At 33.5% G+C, this 17965-nt stretch overlaps 1 protein-coding gene across 7 annotated transcripts in view; it reads right to left on the reverse strand.

Annotated features, from left to right (window-relative positions):
* Nucleotides 1-1038: 1038 nt before the first annotated feature.
* Fbxl4 (F-box and leucine rich repeat protein 4) overlaps nt 1039-17965 on the reverse strand; it is a 107377-nt gene continuing 90450 nt past the window's right edge. For 3 of the 7 annotated variants that reach the window (XM_048812225.1, XM_015499508.2, XM_048812123.1), the window contains exons 8-9: nt 17087-17399; nt 12544-13086 (exon numbers count right to left, since the gene is read on the reverse strand). In XM_048812225.1, coding sequence (XP_048668182.1) covers nt 12923-13086; nt 17087-17399 — 477 coding nt within the window. In that variant the 3' untranslated portion in view covers nt 12544-12922. Of the gene's footprint in view, nt 3659-12543; nt 13087-14379; nt 17400-17965 lie in introns of those variants that run through there. The other 4 variants (XR_007350947.1, XM_048812171.1, XR_007350925.1 and 1 more) reach the window with 4 other exon arrangements.

A 17965-nucleotide genomic window follows, 5' to 3' on the forward strand; every position in this document is an offset into this window, starting at 1 on the left:
TTAAAGAGATTTATTATAAGGACTTGGCTCGTATGACTATGGAGGCTGGCAAGTCAAAAATCTGCAAGTAGACTGGCAGGCTGGAGATCAGAAAGTCATGCTGGAGTTGTCATCTCCAGACCAGCAGGCTGGAGCACTAGGTGTTACAACTCAAGTCCTGAGGCAGTTGCTGTGGAACCAGGAACAGTCAACCTTGCAGTTCAAAGGCAGTCTGCTTGAGAAATTCTGTCTTGCCATGAGAAGGCTAGTTTGTTTATTTTCTATGGGCCTTCAAACGGTTAGATGGTGAATGGTGCCATTCCCAGTCCCATCCCTTGGTTCCTGAACCTGAAAGTCCTGGCTATGGGAAAAATAGCACAATTATTGGATGCTGATTCAGAGTATATACAGCCTTCTGGAGAACCCTGTCGTATATTACAGGTATTGCCGCTTTGCTGGTGCTGTAACTGTGTTCAAAATGTCATTCTACTATTCTATCAAGTCCACTACTTCAGGATGGTAGGAGAAATAAGATGAGTGATTCCATGTCCCTGGATCCATTTGCTGTGAAGTGAGTTCCTTGATCAAAAGCAATGCTATGTGCAATACTATGATGGTGGTTTTGCAAGCAGGGAAGACAAATGCATACCCAAAGTAAATGTGTATTCCAGAAAAAACAAATGGCTGCCTCTTCCATGAAGTGAGCCTATGTAATCAACTTGCCACCAGCTGTGGTTACACAATAGTTAGACTCTTACATAATAATTTAGGATATGTTTACTGGCTATAAAATGGTGTAAGAACCAATAAGATCCAAGGGGAATTGACTTTTTTTTTATTGGTTGTTCAAAACATTACAAAGCTCTTGACATATCATATTTCATACATTAGATTCAAGTGCGTTATGAACTCCCATTTTTACCCCAAATACAGATTGCAGAATCACATCGGTTACACATCCACATTTTTACATAATGCCATATTAGTAACTGTTGTATTCTACTACCTTTCCTATCCTCTACTATCCCCCCTCCCCTCCCCTCCCATCTTCTCTCTCTACCCCATCTACTGTAATTCATTTCTCTCCTTGTTTTTTTTTTCCCATTCCCCTCATAACCTCTTATATGTAATTTATTGAGTATCTACTATGTGCCAGGTACTAATCTAAGCCTTGGCAGTAATGTACAAAACAAAGTCTTTGTGCTTGCAGTGTTTAAAATTATAGAGCAGTAGATACATATGAATACACAATATATCAAATAATCATAAATAGTATAAAATATGGCAGGTTACAAGGGATAGTGATTAATGGGGGAAGGGAATATGCTATTTCATTTTGAAAGGTCAATATGGGCTTCTCAGCATAGGCAATATTTAAAGAGACTTGAAAGAGAGAGTTGGAGTAGTGAGGATATATGGAGAAGTGCATCCTAGCAAGGGTCCTCCTGGTGCAGAGAGCTGAGGTATGTGTGTGTGCAGGATGTGTTGTGGAAGAGGTGAGAGGGTAGGGTGTAAGATCCTACAAGTAGCCAGGGTAAGGACCTTCACTTTTATTCTGAAGGATTTTAAGCATATAAGCAACATTATCTGATTACTTAAAAAAGGAGCACAATAGCTGTAGAGATTAGGTTTTAAGGATACAGGGGAAGCAGCAGAGAGACTGGATGTAATAATCCAACAATAATTGTTATTTTGTAGTAGTTCATCCTGAGGTTGATCATCTGTTGTGTGCACTGGGAGGATGTGAATACTAATCAAAGCACGTTCACTTCAAAGTAACAAGTTATTTTGGTTCCCATACTTCTGAATTTTATATTTGTGTTAATCAGCTTTCCATCACTGACACAAATACCTGAGATTAAGAGAAAAGGTTTATTTTTTTCTCCTTCCTTTGGAAGTTCCAGTATATGACTGATTGGCACCATAGCTTTGAGCCTATGGTGAGACAGGACATCATGGTGGGAGAAAAGGAAGGAGCAAAACCACTTACCTAATAGCTAGGAAATAGAAGACAGGAAGAATAAAAGGGTTGGAGTCCCATAGTATTCTTGAAGGGCATGTGCCCAATGATCTTGAGACCTTTTTATGATACATATTTGGGATTAAATCCAGGAGCACTCTCCCACTGAGCTACATCCCAAGCCCTTTTGAAAATTTTATTTTGAGGCATTGTCTCAAAAAGCTGCCCAGGCTGGCCTTAAATTTGCAATCCTCCTGTCTCAGCCCCCCAAGTAGCTGGGATTAGAGGTATGTACTACTGTACTCAGCAAAACCCCAATTCTTAAGATTAATTACTTCCAAATGGTGCAGTCCTGGGAAACAACCGTAAAACATATGATCTTTTGGAGGACACTTATCCTAACCATATCATAAATAATCAAAATTTCATCACTTATAGAGGCCTGATACACTAAATGTGGTGGCAAAAATAAATTCATGAAAACAAAATATAAAGTCCAAATAAAGATATGTAGCATCTAGCATTTTTTTTTCTCATTATTACCCAAATAACATATAGGGTTTGTATAGCTTAGACTACTTTGGACATCTGGGGTATTTGTTTAAAATGTAGTTTTGAGGGTTCTATCTAGTATCAGACTATCCAAGGGTTGGGGATAGAAATTTACATTTTAAAAAATATCCCAGGTTGTTCTTACATATAATGATGTAAGCAAACTTCATGAGTACCAAAAGAGCATTTTAGTGATTTGAATGTTTTAAAGCCTAACTAGGTTCAATATTAAGATTAAAAACAAAGGAGGATCATATACTACTTATCTCAAATCCTGTAATAATTAAGATGGGATACGAATTAAGGAAAACTAAAGTTGCATTACTCTATTCTAAAGTCTAAGAAAAACAGTGAGTTAAACTATAATAAAAATTGGAGGATATGACAATAAAACAGCATTAGAATGGAGCTTTATAGTAAGAATGACCTTAGAAAACTTACAGAACTTCTGAGGAAATTGAAACTCAAAGTTAAATAACAGCTGAGAAGTAGCAGAGTCCAGACTTTTTTGTGACTTTTGCTTTCCTTCTATCCTCCTATCATTTCCATTGCTGTACCATCAATGACCCAGGGACATTTCTACTACTTAAGCTTATTTCCTACAGAATTAGGTGATACTGATATTTGGGAGAATCTCCCCCCCACCACCCAAAAATTCAAAGAATGATGATCTTTCTAGAAATTCAGAACTTAAACCCACACAGTTAGCACACAGTAATTAAAAAAAATAAGATGTTATTTCCTTTCATATTATTTAGACATATTTTGGCTACTTATAATGAGCTCAAATATTTATAGGAGACTATTGTACTTGAGGTGTTATTGACTAGAATTAAAGGTTCCCAAAACCTTTTGATGTTACTTACAATGACAGGAAGAGAAGCTCTGCTGTCAATGACTAGACCACATAATCTCTGGCCAACAGAATTTGAGTAGACTTGAGCACTGTATCCACTTGGAACACTTTCATATTTCTGCCACTCCTCTTGCTTCAGAGCCTTTGCCACAGAAGGGTATAGGCCAAGATAGAGTCTTCATGTACAGACTAGGCCCTGGCTGGAGTGAACCTGGACCACCCCTGCAGTGCAGCCACAGCAACCAATTCACAGGAGCCAGTAAGCCACATGAGAAAATTGTATTGCTGAACATCACTGAATTCACTGTAGCCTGAGAAAAGATAATATATACATGGACCTAAATCTAGGCCAAAAATCTGATACCTTAAGTAAAAAGATATCCAAAGTAAATATTTTGAGATTCCCAGACCAAGCATTTTTCTTATGAAAATAGGTAAATACCTTATCAATGTTCCTAAAGTACATTAATGATAGAATACTTTTATGTAGTTTTGAGCATGGTATATGATAGGTATGCATTTGAGTTATGGTCATTTGTGTTTGAAAAATGGGTATAATGAATTTATGTGACAATTTCATAATGTAAAATTTCACCAACATGCAGGAAGGAAATGTCACAATTTATCTGGGGATATAATTTTCAAAGTCCATGGAAATATAGGAGAATTTTTTAAAAAAATTATAAGACCACAAACATTCAATGCTATATCAGCTTACATGATTTATGTCAGATTTACATCAGCAAAAAATAATTTGCCTTTCCTTATAAGTTTTTCAGAGATTTTCTTCTTAATATTCCTTATTTTCCTATTTGTGATTATTGAATATGTTAGAAAAATTTCTTTTTATTCTTACAATGTATCCAATTGCAAAGAGGAATTTCATAGATCTTCAAGCACTACTTACTACTTGACTCTGACTACTGATAAATACTACCTGTGGGCTTTTTTTTTTTTTTTAAGAAACTATGAGGCCAATGTTTAATAACTTCATCTGGAAGTGATGGCTTAGAGCTAGTTCATACCAACTCAAAACAGCAAAGTGTGTGAATCTCATCCCAATTCAGCATTAAATGACTTCACATTGATGGCCTGAAATCAGCTATGGTTGGAGAATTTACATAGTAAAAACTGGAAAGCAATACAAATCAGGGCTTTTTCCTCCCACAAAATTGGTTAAATATTTATCAGTGTACCACTAGGTTTAAAAAAATCCACCTTCTTTATCATTTGGTATTTTAATTGAAATACTTTAAAAACAGACTAATTGGTTGTATGGGGGAAAGATTTAAGATTACAAAGTTAAAACTAAAGCTAGTAGCTGCTAGAGGTATGGCAGAACTGAAAGCACTGAGGAAAAGTCTAATGATGCTCCGGAAGTCCTTTCTACTCCAGGCCTTGGTAAAATGGATGCACCTAAAGTAGGAAATGATACCCACGATTCTAGCAAACAGTGCACATAAATTGGAAAGCAGAAGACATTTTGACAAACAGAGGCAGAACAGTCCTCTAACATTACAATAGTGTTTCTCTTTTCTGTGTAATCATACATAGTCAAAAACACACTGATGACAATGAGGACAACATATGCTAGGTACATAACATTGAGGTCTTTCAGTTTTTCAAATATGTCTGTTTTTAAAGACTTAGAAGTATTTATTTTATTTTGGGTTTCATCAGGTGGCATTGCTTTTAGGACTTCTAAACATGTTTAAAAGCTATCAGAGCTTCAACTATGTCAATTCTTCACTGAGTTACCTGTCAGCTAAAACATCTCAAGAAAAATGGTGTGCCAGGATTTCTATTAGTATTGAAAATTCCCTGAATTTTGTTGTAATCTTAGCAACAACTTAAAAATATCCTATATAAAACATCACAGAAATATAACTTCCACTAAAAAAGTTTAACAAAATGAAACATATATTAAACAAATGTTTTAAATCACATGACCAAAGTATTAGTCAACTTTCAAATCTTCTTAAATAACAAAACATTTCTATTAGAAATAAACTACAATTCATAACTTTAGCAAGTTTGTTAAAAGCTATACTAGTGAATACCTTTCATGTTATGCCATATAATGCTGCTTAGTGGCATTTTGCAAACTGTGCTCTGAAAACCAGAAGTTTCTAAGAAATGGTGACTTATTCTAGAAAAGACTGGTGAATATGACAAATCTTAACTCACCCTATCAAGGTATCTAAGAGCATCTTAGAGGCCCTCAAGTTCAGCAGCAAAGATGTCTGCCTAACTTTATTTAATCTACTGTATCTAACACTATTGTTTTTGTTATTTATCTATTTATTTGTCTATTTATTTTGTGGTGCTGGGGATTGAACCCAGGGCCATTGTGCATGTGAGGCAAGCACTCTACCAACTGAGTTATATCCCCAGCACCCGATAATATTTTACTACAGAATTTTTTTCTTGGAAAACACTGATCTTCAAAAATGGTTGTTGGTTATTTATATAATTCTTTATACTCAGGCTCCCTTAGCCCGATCTGTGCCAGGCACAAAACTATCAATATATTTTTGTTGTCAATATAAATATTGACTATATAATATAGATGGATGAATGTCTTACCTGGGCATTAGTAAAAAGGTGAAACAACTTAAGAGCTAATAAGTAATGAGGAGAGGGCCTTCTACAAAAAAGCAAATACATGATACTTTGTAAATAAAAAGGGAAAACACTGTGTCAAACTTTGGCTTGTTATAAGTAACAAGTTTTTGAGTAAATACATTTTAATTAGGAAAAATTGCTAAGAAAGTAGAAAAAAGTAACAGCGTAAACTCCATTTAAATTGCAGATTCATGTATTTTAGTTTTAAAAATGCATACAATAACATCTCTGATGTCATTTCATAGCGTATGTATGGACTGTTAGTGTTCTGCACATACATGATAGCTTATCTTCTAGGCTTATCCTATTTAACTTATAGGAGCTGTGTTACAAACTTATGGACCTAAACTTTCCATTATAAGGTATATATAAAGACAGTGTCCTGAAATGATCAGTTCTGAAAGTGAGCTAGTGAGCTACTTAAGTTTATTATTTTAAAGTATAGAAAAATAATAATAACAGACATTCAACTTTTTATGCAAACAAAATCTAAACATCTTAATCACTTGTCTGTACAGGTATTTGTTACAAAACAAAGATGGAATCTTTGGTGTATTCTAGGCAATCTATGAGATCATATGACTGTGTTAATTTTATATTTTTCCTTAAAAAATTTCCAGTTTTCTTTACTCATTGTAAAATTCATAAATTAAAAATTTCCCCCTGAAAACAGCAATTTTGACAGAACTATTCTTCCCTTTCAAAATGCAAATAAGCCAACAGTATCTATATGTTCAAAAATTTAAACCACAAATTCACTTACAAATATCTTAAGTATACTTCTTGCTGTGCCAAAGTAAAAATCTTAAAGTCTTTATCAATACTTATAAAAATACACAATAAATCATAATCTATGATTAAAATAAAAGAGACTCTTAACAGAATGTTAGCTCATGCCAAAAACCCCTATTCTAATAGCTATGGTTAATCTTATAGCTTAGTATACTAACAGTATATTGTCAATATGAAAATAGAGATGATTATTAGTAAGAGTCATTGACAAGATTTTCAGGTGATAAAAAAGAAAAGTTCTTCAGACATACCAATATCAAATGGGCTAAAATGAGAAGAAAACTAATGTGACACTGATAAATATATGATAAATGGCTTTGAAAATAAAAATTAGTCTGTTAGTATTAGGAATCCTTTAATAACTTCAAGTAAAAAATTAAAAGCAAACATTCAAAATTAATATACCTGGTATCCAAATATAATTTTAATTTACTATTCTTGCTTAGTATTATTACACTTGCAAAAGTGAGCTTTTGTTTTAGCTAATTTGAAGAAACCTCCACACACCAAAATGCTTTTGCAATAAATTTTTCTTTTCTATATTTTGGCTCAAAACTAAGCACTCAACAGGAAACTAAGGATATTAATTGTCTATATTAGATATTTTTAAGATCTTACTGCAGAGAAATTTACATAAGAGTATCATTATATTATGCTCTCAAACATATCAGGGACATATCTTTTTCTGTTACTAGCCACTTAGAAAATAATTTACCTTAGCAAAACACTAATAATTATGCAAAAATTTAAGACAGTTGTAAAAGCTAACAATGAGTCATTTGGCTTCAGATTTTAATGTATAGAGTCTACATAAACTCTTGTTATGGTAAACAAAATATTCTATTTTAAAATCTAAATAGTAAAATGAGAAATATAATTGAGAATATGTTTGAATATGGCTTATAAAATTAGAAATGGACAAACCTGAATATACTAACTGATTTGATAATACTCTAGCACAGGGGCTAGAAATTAGGTTCACAAACCAAATCCAGCCTGCCCTTCAAAGCTGTTCTTCAATGGCTAGAAAAAAAATATTTTGTAACACATTAAAACTCTGTAGAGTTTGACTTTCATTGTCCACAAATTTTTATTGGAATTTGGACACATTCATTGATTTATGTATTATCTATGATTGTTTTCACACCACAGTGGTAGAGTTGAGACTCATGTGATACTCTCAGCATTCTGCACTGCTGCTTGGTACACTAAAAATTATACTATCAGTATATTGAATACCACAAATTGTGTACACACACACACACGTACATACCCAAACCTTCCATTATATTAAAGCAGTATCCTGAAACAAATTAGTTTTGAAAGTAAGGTAATGAGATGCTGAAATTTGTTTACACACACACACACACACACATATCCTTTATTAACAATGTCTACCTATAATGTCAAAACAAAAGTAAACTTCAAGTGATAATACATTTAAGGCATAATAGAACGAAGATTATTTTGTTATAAAATTTGATGGCAATGCATGGTATTTAACATGCAATGATGAAATAGTTGCTCTCAAAGAATGTGTTAAAATTACCAAGCTAAACACTCATTACAAAATCTTTAATTTATAGGAATGTAGTGGTCAGAAAAATTAGAAAATTTAAAACAAGATAACTCACCACAGCAGAATTAATTTATGAAAATCAAGCTGTCAAAGTAAAGGACTGAATTGGTATAAAGAAAGGAAAGCCTTTTACTGATTTCAATCTTTTTACTGCATCAGCTGAAGAAAAGTAACATGCTCATGACTATTAGACTTTTGGCAAGAACAGTTGAAGAACTGAGAACTCTAAGAACCACATCAACAGTCAACAGAAGAAAAAATAATAAAACAAATGACCATGAGTGGTCTTCCTTGGCTCCTGATGAGTCAACACATGTGACCGATACTGCCTAGTTATTGTTTATTTGATGAATCAATGACAAGGATAAAGGGAGTGAAGAGTTGGTCCCTATGAATTGTCTGTGCAAAACAATTCCAGACAAGAATATTTTCTAAGAAAACATAAACTACATACAACCTGATGTAGAATCTGCTAAGATATGTCACAACTGGTAGCAGTAAAAATATGTGTGGTCCAAAACAAGATTTAGCGGGTTAAACTTACAAAGCAAAACCTTTAAAAATGTAAGGTGTTTAAAACCTGTGATTACTTACTATATTATTCACTAATAGGTATTTTGTGAAATATATTGTACTCTATCTTGTATTACTGAACTAATAGTGTTAACAGAGAACATCATTTACTCTCACAGACTTATACATCAACAGTTCTTTTATCTTTCATCAGATATAGAAACAGAATATCCTTGCTTTGCTTTCCCACATAGTAGTTAATGGCTTAATGGTCATATGAGATTTATGATGAGTTTCTGAGCTTAGGGCTGATATTAAAAAATTTTTCTGTACAAGAAGAAATGCCCTCAATCATGATTGTAGGATTAAATCTCACAGTGAATTGTTTTGGAATTTGGATTTTGCTGCTGATTTGATGGTGTTTTGTAATGAATTCAACCAAATATTACAAAGCAAAACCAGTGTTTATTTTATTTGTTTGTTTATGTTTGTTTAGTTATTTACTTATTTGGTACTGAGGATTGAACTCAGGGGCACTCAACAACTGAGCCACATTCCCAGCCCTATTTTGTGTTTTATTTAGAGACAGGGTCTCACTGAGTTGCTTAGTGCCTTGCTTTTGCTGGTGCTGACTTTGAACTGGAGATCCTCTTGTCTCAGCGTCCTGAGCCACTGGGATTACAGGCATGACACTGTGTCAAAAAACAGTGTTTAAATGTGAAATACCTTTACATTATTTTGATGACAATTAACATTTTAATCACAAGTAAGATCCAGCTGCTTTATATACTTCCTGTACTATCAAAAGGCAAACAAGTAGCAAGATCTCCACTACACAAATTTGTAATTCAGTCTAGGAGTGTTTTGGGGGCCTTGATGCAAGCCATGCAAATGAAACCTCCATTTCCCCAAATCTATTTAACTGTGCCAAAGAGGAGTTTCCACTTAATCTTCAATTGGAAGTGATTAATCTACAATGTAATAACATGCTAAAAGAAAAATATCAAGAGAAATAAAATAACCTAATTCTATCAATGCCTTCCTTCCAAGTGATAGATATGACCAACAAAAATAATATTCTCATGGATTAATTTAAGTATTTGATAATACCTACTTTTAAGAAAAGATGAAATATGTAAAATCTTTCAAATTAGCATTAGCAGATGAATACCTACGATAAAAATTTTTTTTCACTGTTAGGACTGAACCTACAGCTTCATACATACACCACTGATCTACATCACAGTCCCTATCATTTTTTTTAAAAAAGATTTTTTTTTTTTTTTTTAGTTGTAGATGGGCACAATACCTTTATTTTATTTATGTGGTTCTGAGGATCGAACCCAGTGCCTCACGCATGGGAGAAAAACATTCTACCACTGAACCACAACCCCAGCTTGCCAGTCCCTATCATTTTGATGATAGGACATACTAACTTTGAACTACAGTTAAGAGAAAGGATACTCCCAAAGTCATTTAATTCTTCTCATTGGTAGAGTCATATTTTAAAAACAGAAAAAAATATTCTCAATTATTATGTCTTGAATTCATCAAAAATTTTGTAGAAATCTGTTTTCTCTCCATTTACTTACTTTCCACAATAATCTCAATTTTTCCTCTTGGCCACAGTCCAATATTTACTATCTGGTCCTTTACAGAAAAATGATTCTCAACCTTTATTCTAGAACCAGATGCCACCCTAGATGCTTAAAAGTACAGGTTAAATGCAATGCCTCTAAATCCAAATGACCTGGTTTTGCATGCTGGCTCTGTCACCCACAGCTATATGATCATTAGGAAAGTCCTTTGCTTCAGTTTCCTCATCTGTAAATAGGACTAAGTAATGGAATCTATTTTGTAAAGTTTCTGTGAGGATTAAGTGAATTAGTAAATGCACAGCACTGGAATCAGTACCTGGTACAAAGAATTTAACTACTATGAGCTTCCAGCTTAAGATAATGGTAGACTTCAGTCAGTTGATAATCAAATTATACATCTCCTCACCTTTTTGAATAAGACATTTGAAATGTTTACATACATTAAAGACTGAAAAGAAAATTGTAGTGTACAAAGATAAAGGATAACCAAGCCCTTTTCCCAACTGCTCCCAACCTCTTCCCTCAAACAGAAGTCTGAGTGGGCATACTATTGGTATGATCAGGATGGCAATTCTCATATATATACATATATATATATACTTTTTTTTAATATAGAAGAGATTGTATAATTTTGGGGGGGTACCAGGGATTGAACCCAGGAGCACTTAACTATCAAGACACATCCTCAGCCCTTTTAAAAAACATTTTATTAGAGACAGAGTCTCACCAAGTTGCTTAGGACATCACTAAGTTACTGAGGCTGGGTTTGAACTTGCTATCCTCCTGCCTCAGCCTCCCAAGTCGCTGAGATTACAGGCATAGGGCACCATGCCCAGCTTGTATTAATGTTTTAATATTTTAAATTTCATATTATACTCTTTATAGTTTACAAAAGATTAAATAGTACTATTAAATTTTAAAATTTACAGTTTAAAACTGACATTTTAGAAGTCAATAGCATATACAAATAACATATTCTTATTTATTTATTTACATTCAGTAAATATATACTGAATGTCTACTATTTGCCAAATTTACTAGCTTAAGAACTTTGAGGGAAAAAGTGTTTCAATATATGTACTATTGACAGAACCCTCAAAATTTGCTTAAAGATATATATTAAGAGCTAATGTGCTTTTTTCTTAAATGAATAGCTCTTATAACAAGAAACTTAAGAGTACTCCTGTCCCTACCCCACCCCCCAAAGTTTCTGCAGTGATAAAAATGTTCTATATCTGTGTGTCCAACATGATAACTAGTAGGTAGCCTTATGTGACTAGTGAACATGTGCAAATGAGAAAATGTATTTTAGATTTAACTAAAGTTAAAAATTGGACAGCATATTCTATAGGATCACTGTAGAACATTTTTGCCTTTAGTGGCAAATAATGTTTGTTACACTACACAGTTTTAGTTTGTTATTCAAAACAGCCTTACCTTTCCATGCCACAAAATATTTTCTGTCTACTTTCTTAATAACAAAATTAAATCAATTCACTATTTAATAAATAATATTTGCTTTTTTTGTTGTTTTGACCTTTCTCTCTTGCCACCCCTTAACTGTAGCTGAATTCTAATCATTAAAGTTATTATTGCACAGGAAAAAATTTTAAAACCCACATATATGATTTTTAAATGTAATTAAAATCTACATGTAATTCAAAAGCCTTAAACCTTTTCCTCTGGCAAATTTTCATGGCATCTGTTTAACAGAAAGTTATTTCAATTAGTAGTTTACCTCTTATTCTTCCTTATGCCTAGATTTTTTTTTTTAGTTGTAGTTGACATAATACTTTTATTTATTTACGTGTGGTGCTGAGGATCGAACCTAGGGTGTTGCACATGTGAGGCGAGCACTCTACTGCTGAGCCACAACTCCAGCCCCAATGCCTAGATTTTTATATTGGCAACATCTAGTAATGAAACAGATAAATATCAGAAGTGAAAAAAAAACTTATTTTCCTGTTGAACAGTTTAAAAAAAACTTAGATGGAAAAACATGTCTCTTTCCCCAACTAGCTCTGACAATTTTGAATATACCAGACAAAATATATGCTGAGTCATAAAGCTTTAATGAGGCATCCTTACATGAAGTGTGAAAAAAACTTTATTTTTGCATAAATATCATGATACTTTAATGCTTAAAGCGTCCCTTTAAAAATAAGTTAAAAATGTTTTCATATTATTCTTTTATTAACACAATTATTGATTAAAACATAATTCCACTTTAACACAAAGTAAAAATAATATCAGTGACTAACATATTCTTGATGAAAATGGCTTACAGTATTTTGTGAGAACATTTCTTCACATTTTTTACTTGATTCAATGGGAAATTTCATATTTTTCTTTAAAATCCACAAATGTCTTAATTCTCACCATTATAAAAACAAAAGATACAACCAAACCACCCCCAAATAAAATCCTTACAAAGCATATCAACTTTTAGTGACATAATATATATTAAGTCACTGAGTAAAGCTCTTTTTTATGAACACTTTTGGAAAGGCTGCATTCAGTTCTAATACAGCTCTGTTATCAATCTGTGAACAGAAGGATACATCAAGTAAGGAAAGATCTTTACAAGATTCCAGGAGTTTTCTTAAGGATGCTGGACTTACCATTCTTGTTCCTGTTTGAAAAAACAAAATCAAACAAAATAACTTAAATATAATATTATAAATGTCCTATTTTTAGTCCCTTTTTATTTAAAATATACTTAAAATAAATGTCCTTTTAAAAATTAAAAGCATTTTTAAAATAAAAGTCTTCATACTGAAATAGTTCTACTAAAAAAAACCAATAACAACAACAACAAAAAAAAAATCATTGAGTTTTCCTAGGCAATGTGGCATCCAGGATCTGAATATTGTCAGTCATCTACCTGCCATTTATATTTCTACTTCTGACCCCTTCTAATCAGTTCATCTAGACTTTCCTACTTCTATCACTCTAGTGTAAAATGTTTTTCACATCTCATTTTCCTTAACCCACAGGTCAAATTAGGCAGCAATGTCTATAATAATTCAACCTCTAATTCCATGCAATGTAATTATTGAGCAACTACTCTGTTAAGTATTGAGTATCAGTTTTAGGGACTGGAAATGCAAAGATGAATAAGACTCATGTCTGCCTCAGGAACTCACTGACCAGCATTGAAAACAAATACATATAACAAAATTTGATAAGTTTTACAGTGAATGGTAGGTGATGGGTGATGAGTTATTTTAGTCCATGTTAAAACTGAAGCAATCATGGGATATTTAGTTAGATGCTAAATTAATTATGTAAAGCATCTGATACATGGTAGGCACTTAATAAATACCAAATATCACTTGATTCTAAGAGATGATCTGTTGTAAAACATACCTTGCTTTAACTCTCTCTTTTCTGGGGAGAAACAATCACAATCATCATATATATACATCTAGTAGGAAGGGCATTAGGATTTCTGAAATGTTAACTTAAGCCTCATTCTCTGGTAACTCTTTTCTATTCCCCTCCCTGTTGTGGGCTCCAGAGCTAAATTCTATTGTCACCATCTGTGACTGGTCCCAAGGTAAATCAATCCAGATTCCCCCTGGGAATTTAGAATTGGGATTGGGCAAAGCCTTCAATGTCCACAAATTACTATTTCTATAGACAGGTAACAGTGGGCTGCACCTGTTATATTTGGCCATGTACACCCAGAGAAGCACAGGTGACTATGAGGATCAGAAAAAACAAGGAAAGTCAAGGGAAAAGCACACATAAAAGTCTGTGAATACAAAGTTGCAGAGGGTGGGGTAGGAGACAGAACTAAAGCATACAGGACAGGAAAAGTTAGAAGGGAGGAAGGGAGGGAGAGGGAGGAGGAATGAATGAAGAAGAGAGATCTCATGGGATCTAAGCGATAAAACTATATCTTTATAATAATTTTCTTTTCTTTATGCTTAAGTTATTCTAAGTGGGCTTCTGGTTTTCTGTTTTGTGACAACCTCAACCCTAGACACTTAGTTGTTCGTTTTCTTAAACTCAGGATTGTGATTGTTATTTGCTTGTCTTGCCCAATAGAACCTGAGTTTCCTGATGAACAACGAGTTCTGTAAAGCCTTAAAGAATTCTGTGAAGGAACTCAACTTTAAAATTTAAATTTTAAATATGCTTCCGAAGTAGCTTGTATTTTTGTTTTTGTTGGTTAATTCCCAATACCATCACTTTGGTTTGGACCCTCATTACATGGATTACTGCAACAAATTTCTCTGATTTTAATCTCTTCCTTTTCCAATCAACTTGCTATGCATTCCCAGGTAAAACGTGGCCATGAATATGTCATTCATTCTCCTAACTAAAAAAATCCCATAATAGCTATTCCTCACTTAATTTTGTGCAGATTTTTCATCCCAGTGTTCAAAATTCTCCATTAAAGCTTTCATTGTAATAACAAAATAGATATATACAATTAAATTCGATGATTTGTTCTCTAAAGGTAGTCTGAAAATCAACTGCTATATTTTGCTTCATGCTGTTCTTTGTGCTTACAATGTCATCCCTTCCCATTTCCTCATCACTTTTCAAGGATGTCTTTAAAATATCTACTAACCTTTTAAATAAACGTTAATTATAATATAATAATAAACTTCCTTTATTCTGTAATCATATATGCTATCTTTTTCTGAGCCCCATTAAAATGGACTTGCCTCTGGCTTGTATTATGATTGTTTTTCTCCTTTTTACTAGCTATAATCTCTTTTTTTAAAGATGGACACAATATCTTTTTACTTTATTTATTTATTTTTATGTGGTGCTGAGGATTGAACCCAGTGCCTCACATGTGTGAGGCAAGCACTCTACCGTTGAGCCACAGCCACAGCCCCTAGTTATAATCTCTTTAAAGGAAGGAATATACTACTCACTCAGCTTTGTACTGATGAGAAGCATTTTCACTGTGAAGCAGGTATGCCACTTAACACTTCTATCGAGCAATGACAAAATAATGACTATTGCCTTGATTGAACTGAGAATCCTTATTTTCAAAAAAGCCTTATAACACTTAAAAATGAAAGAAAATCAAACAACAACAGAAGTAAAGAAAATGCAACACAGTGGTTAGAACAGATTCTCCCAAAGAGAGTCATTATACTTATTTTTCTTTTACATCTCTATAAAACTATTCATACATTTGCAGTCAAATGTTCTACCACTGAGTTATACTCCCTCAACCACACAATTAACAGGCCAAATTTAGATCACCTGACAACCAACCCCACTGCTCATCACAATTGAGCATTGCTTAGAATCAGTGTTCCTGACACTTTCATAGTTCTGTAGTATCTACTCCAGACATTGGCTATTGCTCAAGTCAGTATATGATGGTTTTTTGCTTGTTTGTTTGTTTGTTTGTTTTTGAGGAAGGAGTTATAAAAAATAGATTTTAACCAGCAACAGCACTATCTTCTGAAGTGAAACTCATGTTCTTGTGAATTCACAGCTTTTTCTTGAACTTTTTGAAATATTTATCTTACAAAAGGCTTAGGACAATTCAATAGGAAAGATAGGTAGGATGGAAAAGAAATAACCACAGAGTAGTTATGGTGTGACCAAAAAAAAGAAAAAAAAAGTACTGACTATGGAACCAAAGACATTAGATTTGAACCTTTTTTCTGCCATTTATTAACCACTGGGTGCCAGTACCCTCACCTATGAAAACAGAGCTGTGAAGATCAAATAAAATATCACACAGATGAAGTATTTAATCCGAAGTGTGCACCATGAGAGGCCTAAAAGTAGTTTGAATAAGTAATGTGCAACAACATAAGCAGCATCACAAATGTATCATAAACCTGAATGTGGAGAGATTTTAACTGAAACTACAAACATAGATGTTGAGAATCTTCAGGTTTTCCTTTTGTTGAATGTTTAATAAAGAGGAAGGGATACACATGTACTTTGTGGACTAATCAATTGTAAATTAGTAGTAACAGACTGCCAGAAAACAGTTCAAGTGCTATGTGAGATCACAAATTACCAGTTGTGTGGGCAATGACAACTACAGTGGCACCACTAGCACCTTTGAATAAGATAAGAAGTAAGTAATGACATCTCAAAGGGCTCCTTGCTGATGAATGCAATAAGGACACAAGGAATCCCAGAACTGGAAAGAATTTTCAAGAGATCTGCCTCAGGGTAGAACTATTTCTAAAAACTGAAATTAGCAGGGAGGGAGACATCATAACATTCCTTTATTAACAGTTCAACATTAAGAAACTTTAAAAGAAAATCTAACTTGAATTCATTTTAAAATGGATTCATTTCTTCATTTCTCCTCAAGAAAAATGGAGAACACAGTTCACCTAAATTCTCTCTTCTAATTAGACCAAGAATTAATAGTTATTTAGAACTTGTGACATGTTCAACAATACAGTTGTAACTTACTTGTGTGTGTGTATACACACACACACACACACACACACACACACACACATATATATATATATAATTATTCCTTATTTCTTATATTTTCTATCAAACCAAGCAGTCTTCTTGGGAAAAATTTTGTTACGTTTCTTTGTGGTTTCCTTGAAAAAAATCTGATATTAGGTTTTATGTCAAGGAAACAGGCTTTCAAAAAAATTTATATATTGCATCCTTACCTAGTATGTCCAGTTGCCGTAATCTGATACAATTACATGCAAGTTCTTCTATATCTGTGTCACACACAGATCTATTAGCTGTAAGAAATAGTTTTTGCAAGTTTGGGAGCTGGCGTGCCAATCTGGCGAAGCACCCGGTACTGCTCTGCAGAGTAGGACACCAGCCAAGATCAAGTTCCTCCAGAAGTGGACATCCAGAAGCCAATTCCGCTATTCCATTCTCAGTAATATTCTTACATCTCCATAGATCCAGGGTGCGGAGCTTTTTACACTTGGCTCCTATCATGCTAGCTATCACATCATAGTCTTCAATCTGGAAATCAAACAATTCCAAGCTTTTATATGTTGTGCTCAGAAATGCAAACTGTTTAGAACTTGTTAGAATATTGTTAATCATCTCTTATTGTTTGCTTCCATGTAAATATACCCACATCCTTGTTAATATAGATTTACCCATTCATCTTACAGATCTGCCATGATTTCACAAAACAGCAAGAGTAATCACTTACTTAAAACTCCACTTAACAGAACTGACAGAGGACATTTATGAATTAAATCTGAAAGCAATCTCAAGTCTTCAATCTCTCATGGAGAATTGGAGGATTATGTGCTATTCTTTTATGCCTACCATTTTGACCTTGTTGCTGGTCACTAGGCCTAGTATCTTTTATTTTATATATATCAATATAGTTAGATAGGTATATAATATCTCTTTAATGAAGGTGGCACCTTGGCAGGTTCTAAAACTGTGTGGAAATTCTAATAGTACTCATTAGGATAGCAGCTCTGGGTTAAGTGAGGCTTTTACAGACTGAAAATACAACACAAAAATAATGATAACATTAATCATTGTCAGTTACTGAAGGTATCCAATACTTA

The sequence above is a fragment of the Marmota marmota genome, unplaced genomic scaffold, assembly GCF_001458135.2.
Source record: "Marmota marmota marmota unplaced genomic scaffold, marMar, whole genome shotgun sequence".
Classification (NCBI taxonomy): domain Eukaryota; kingdom Metazoa; phylum Chordata; class Mammalia; order Rodentia; family Sciuridae; genus Marmota; species Marmota marmota.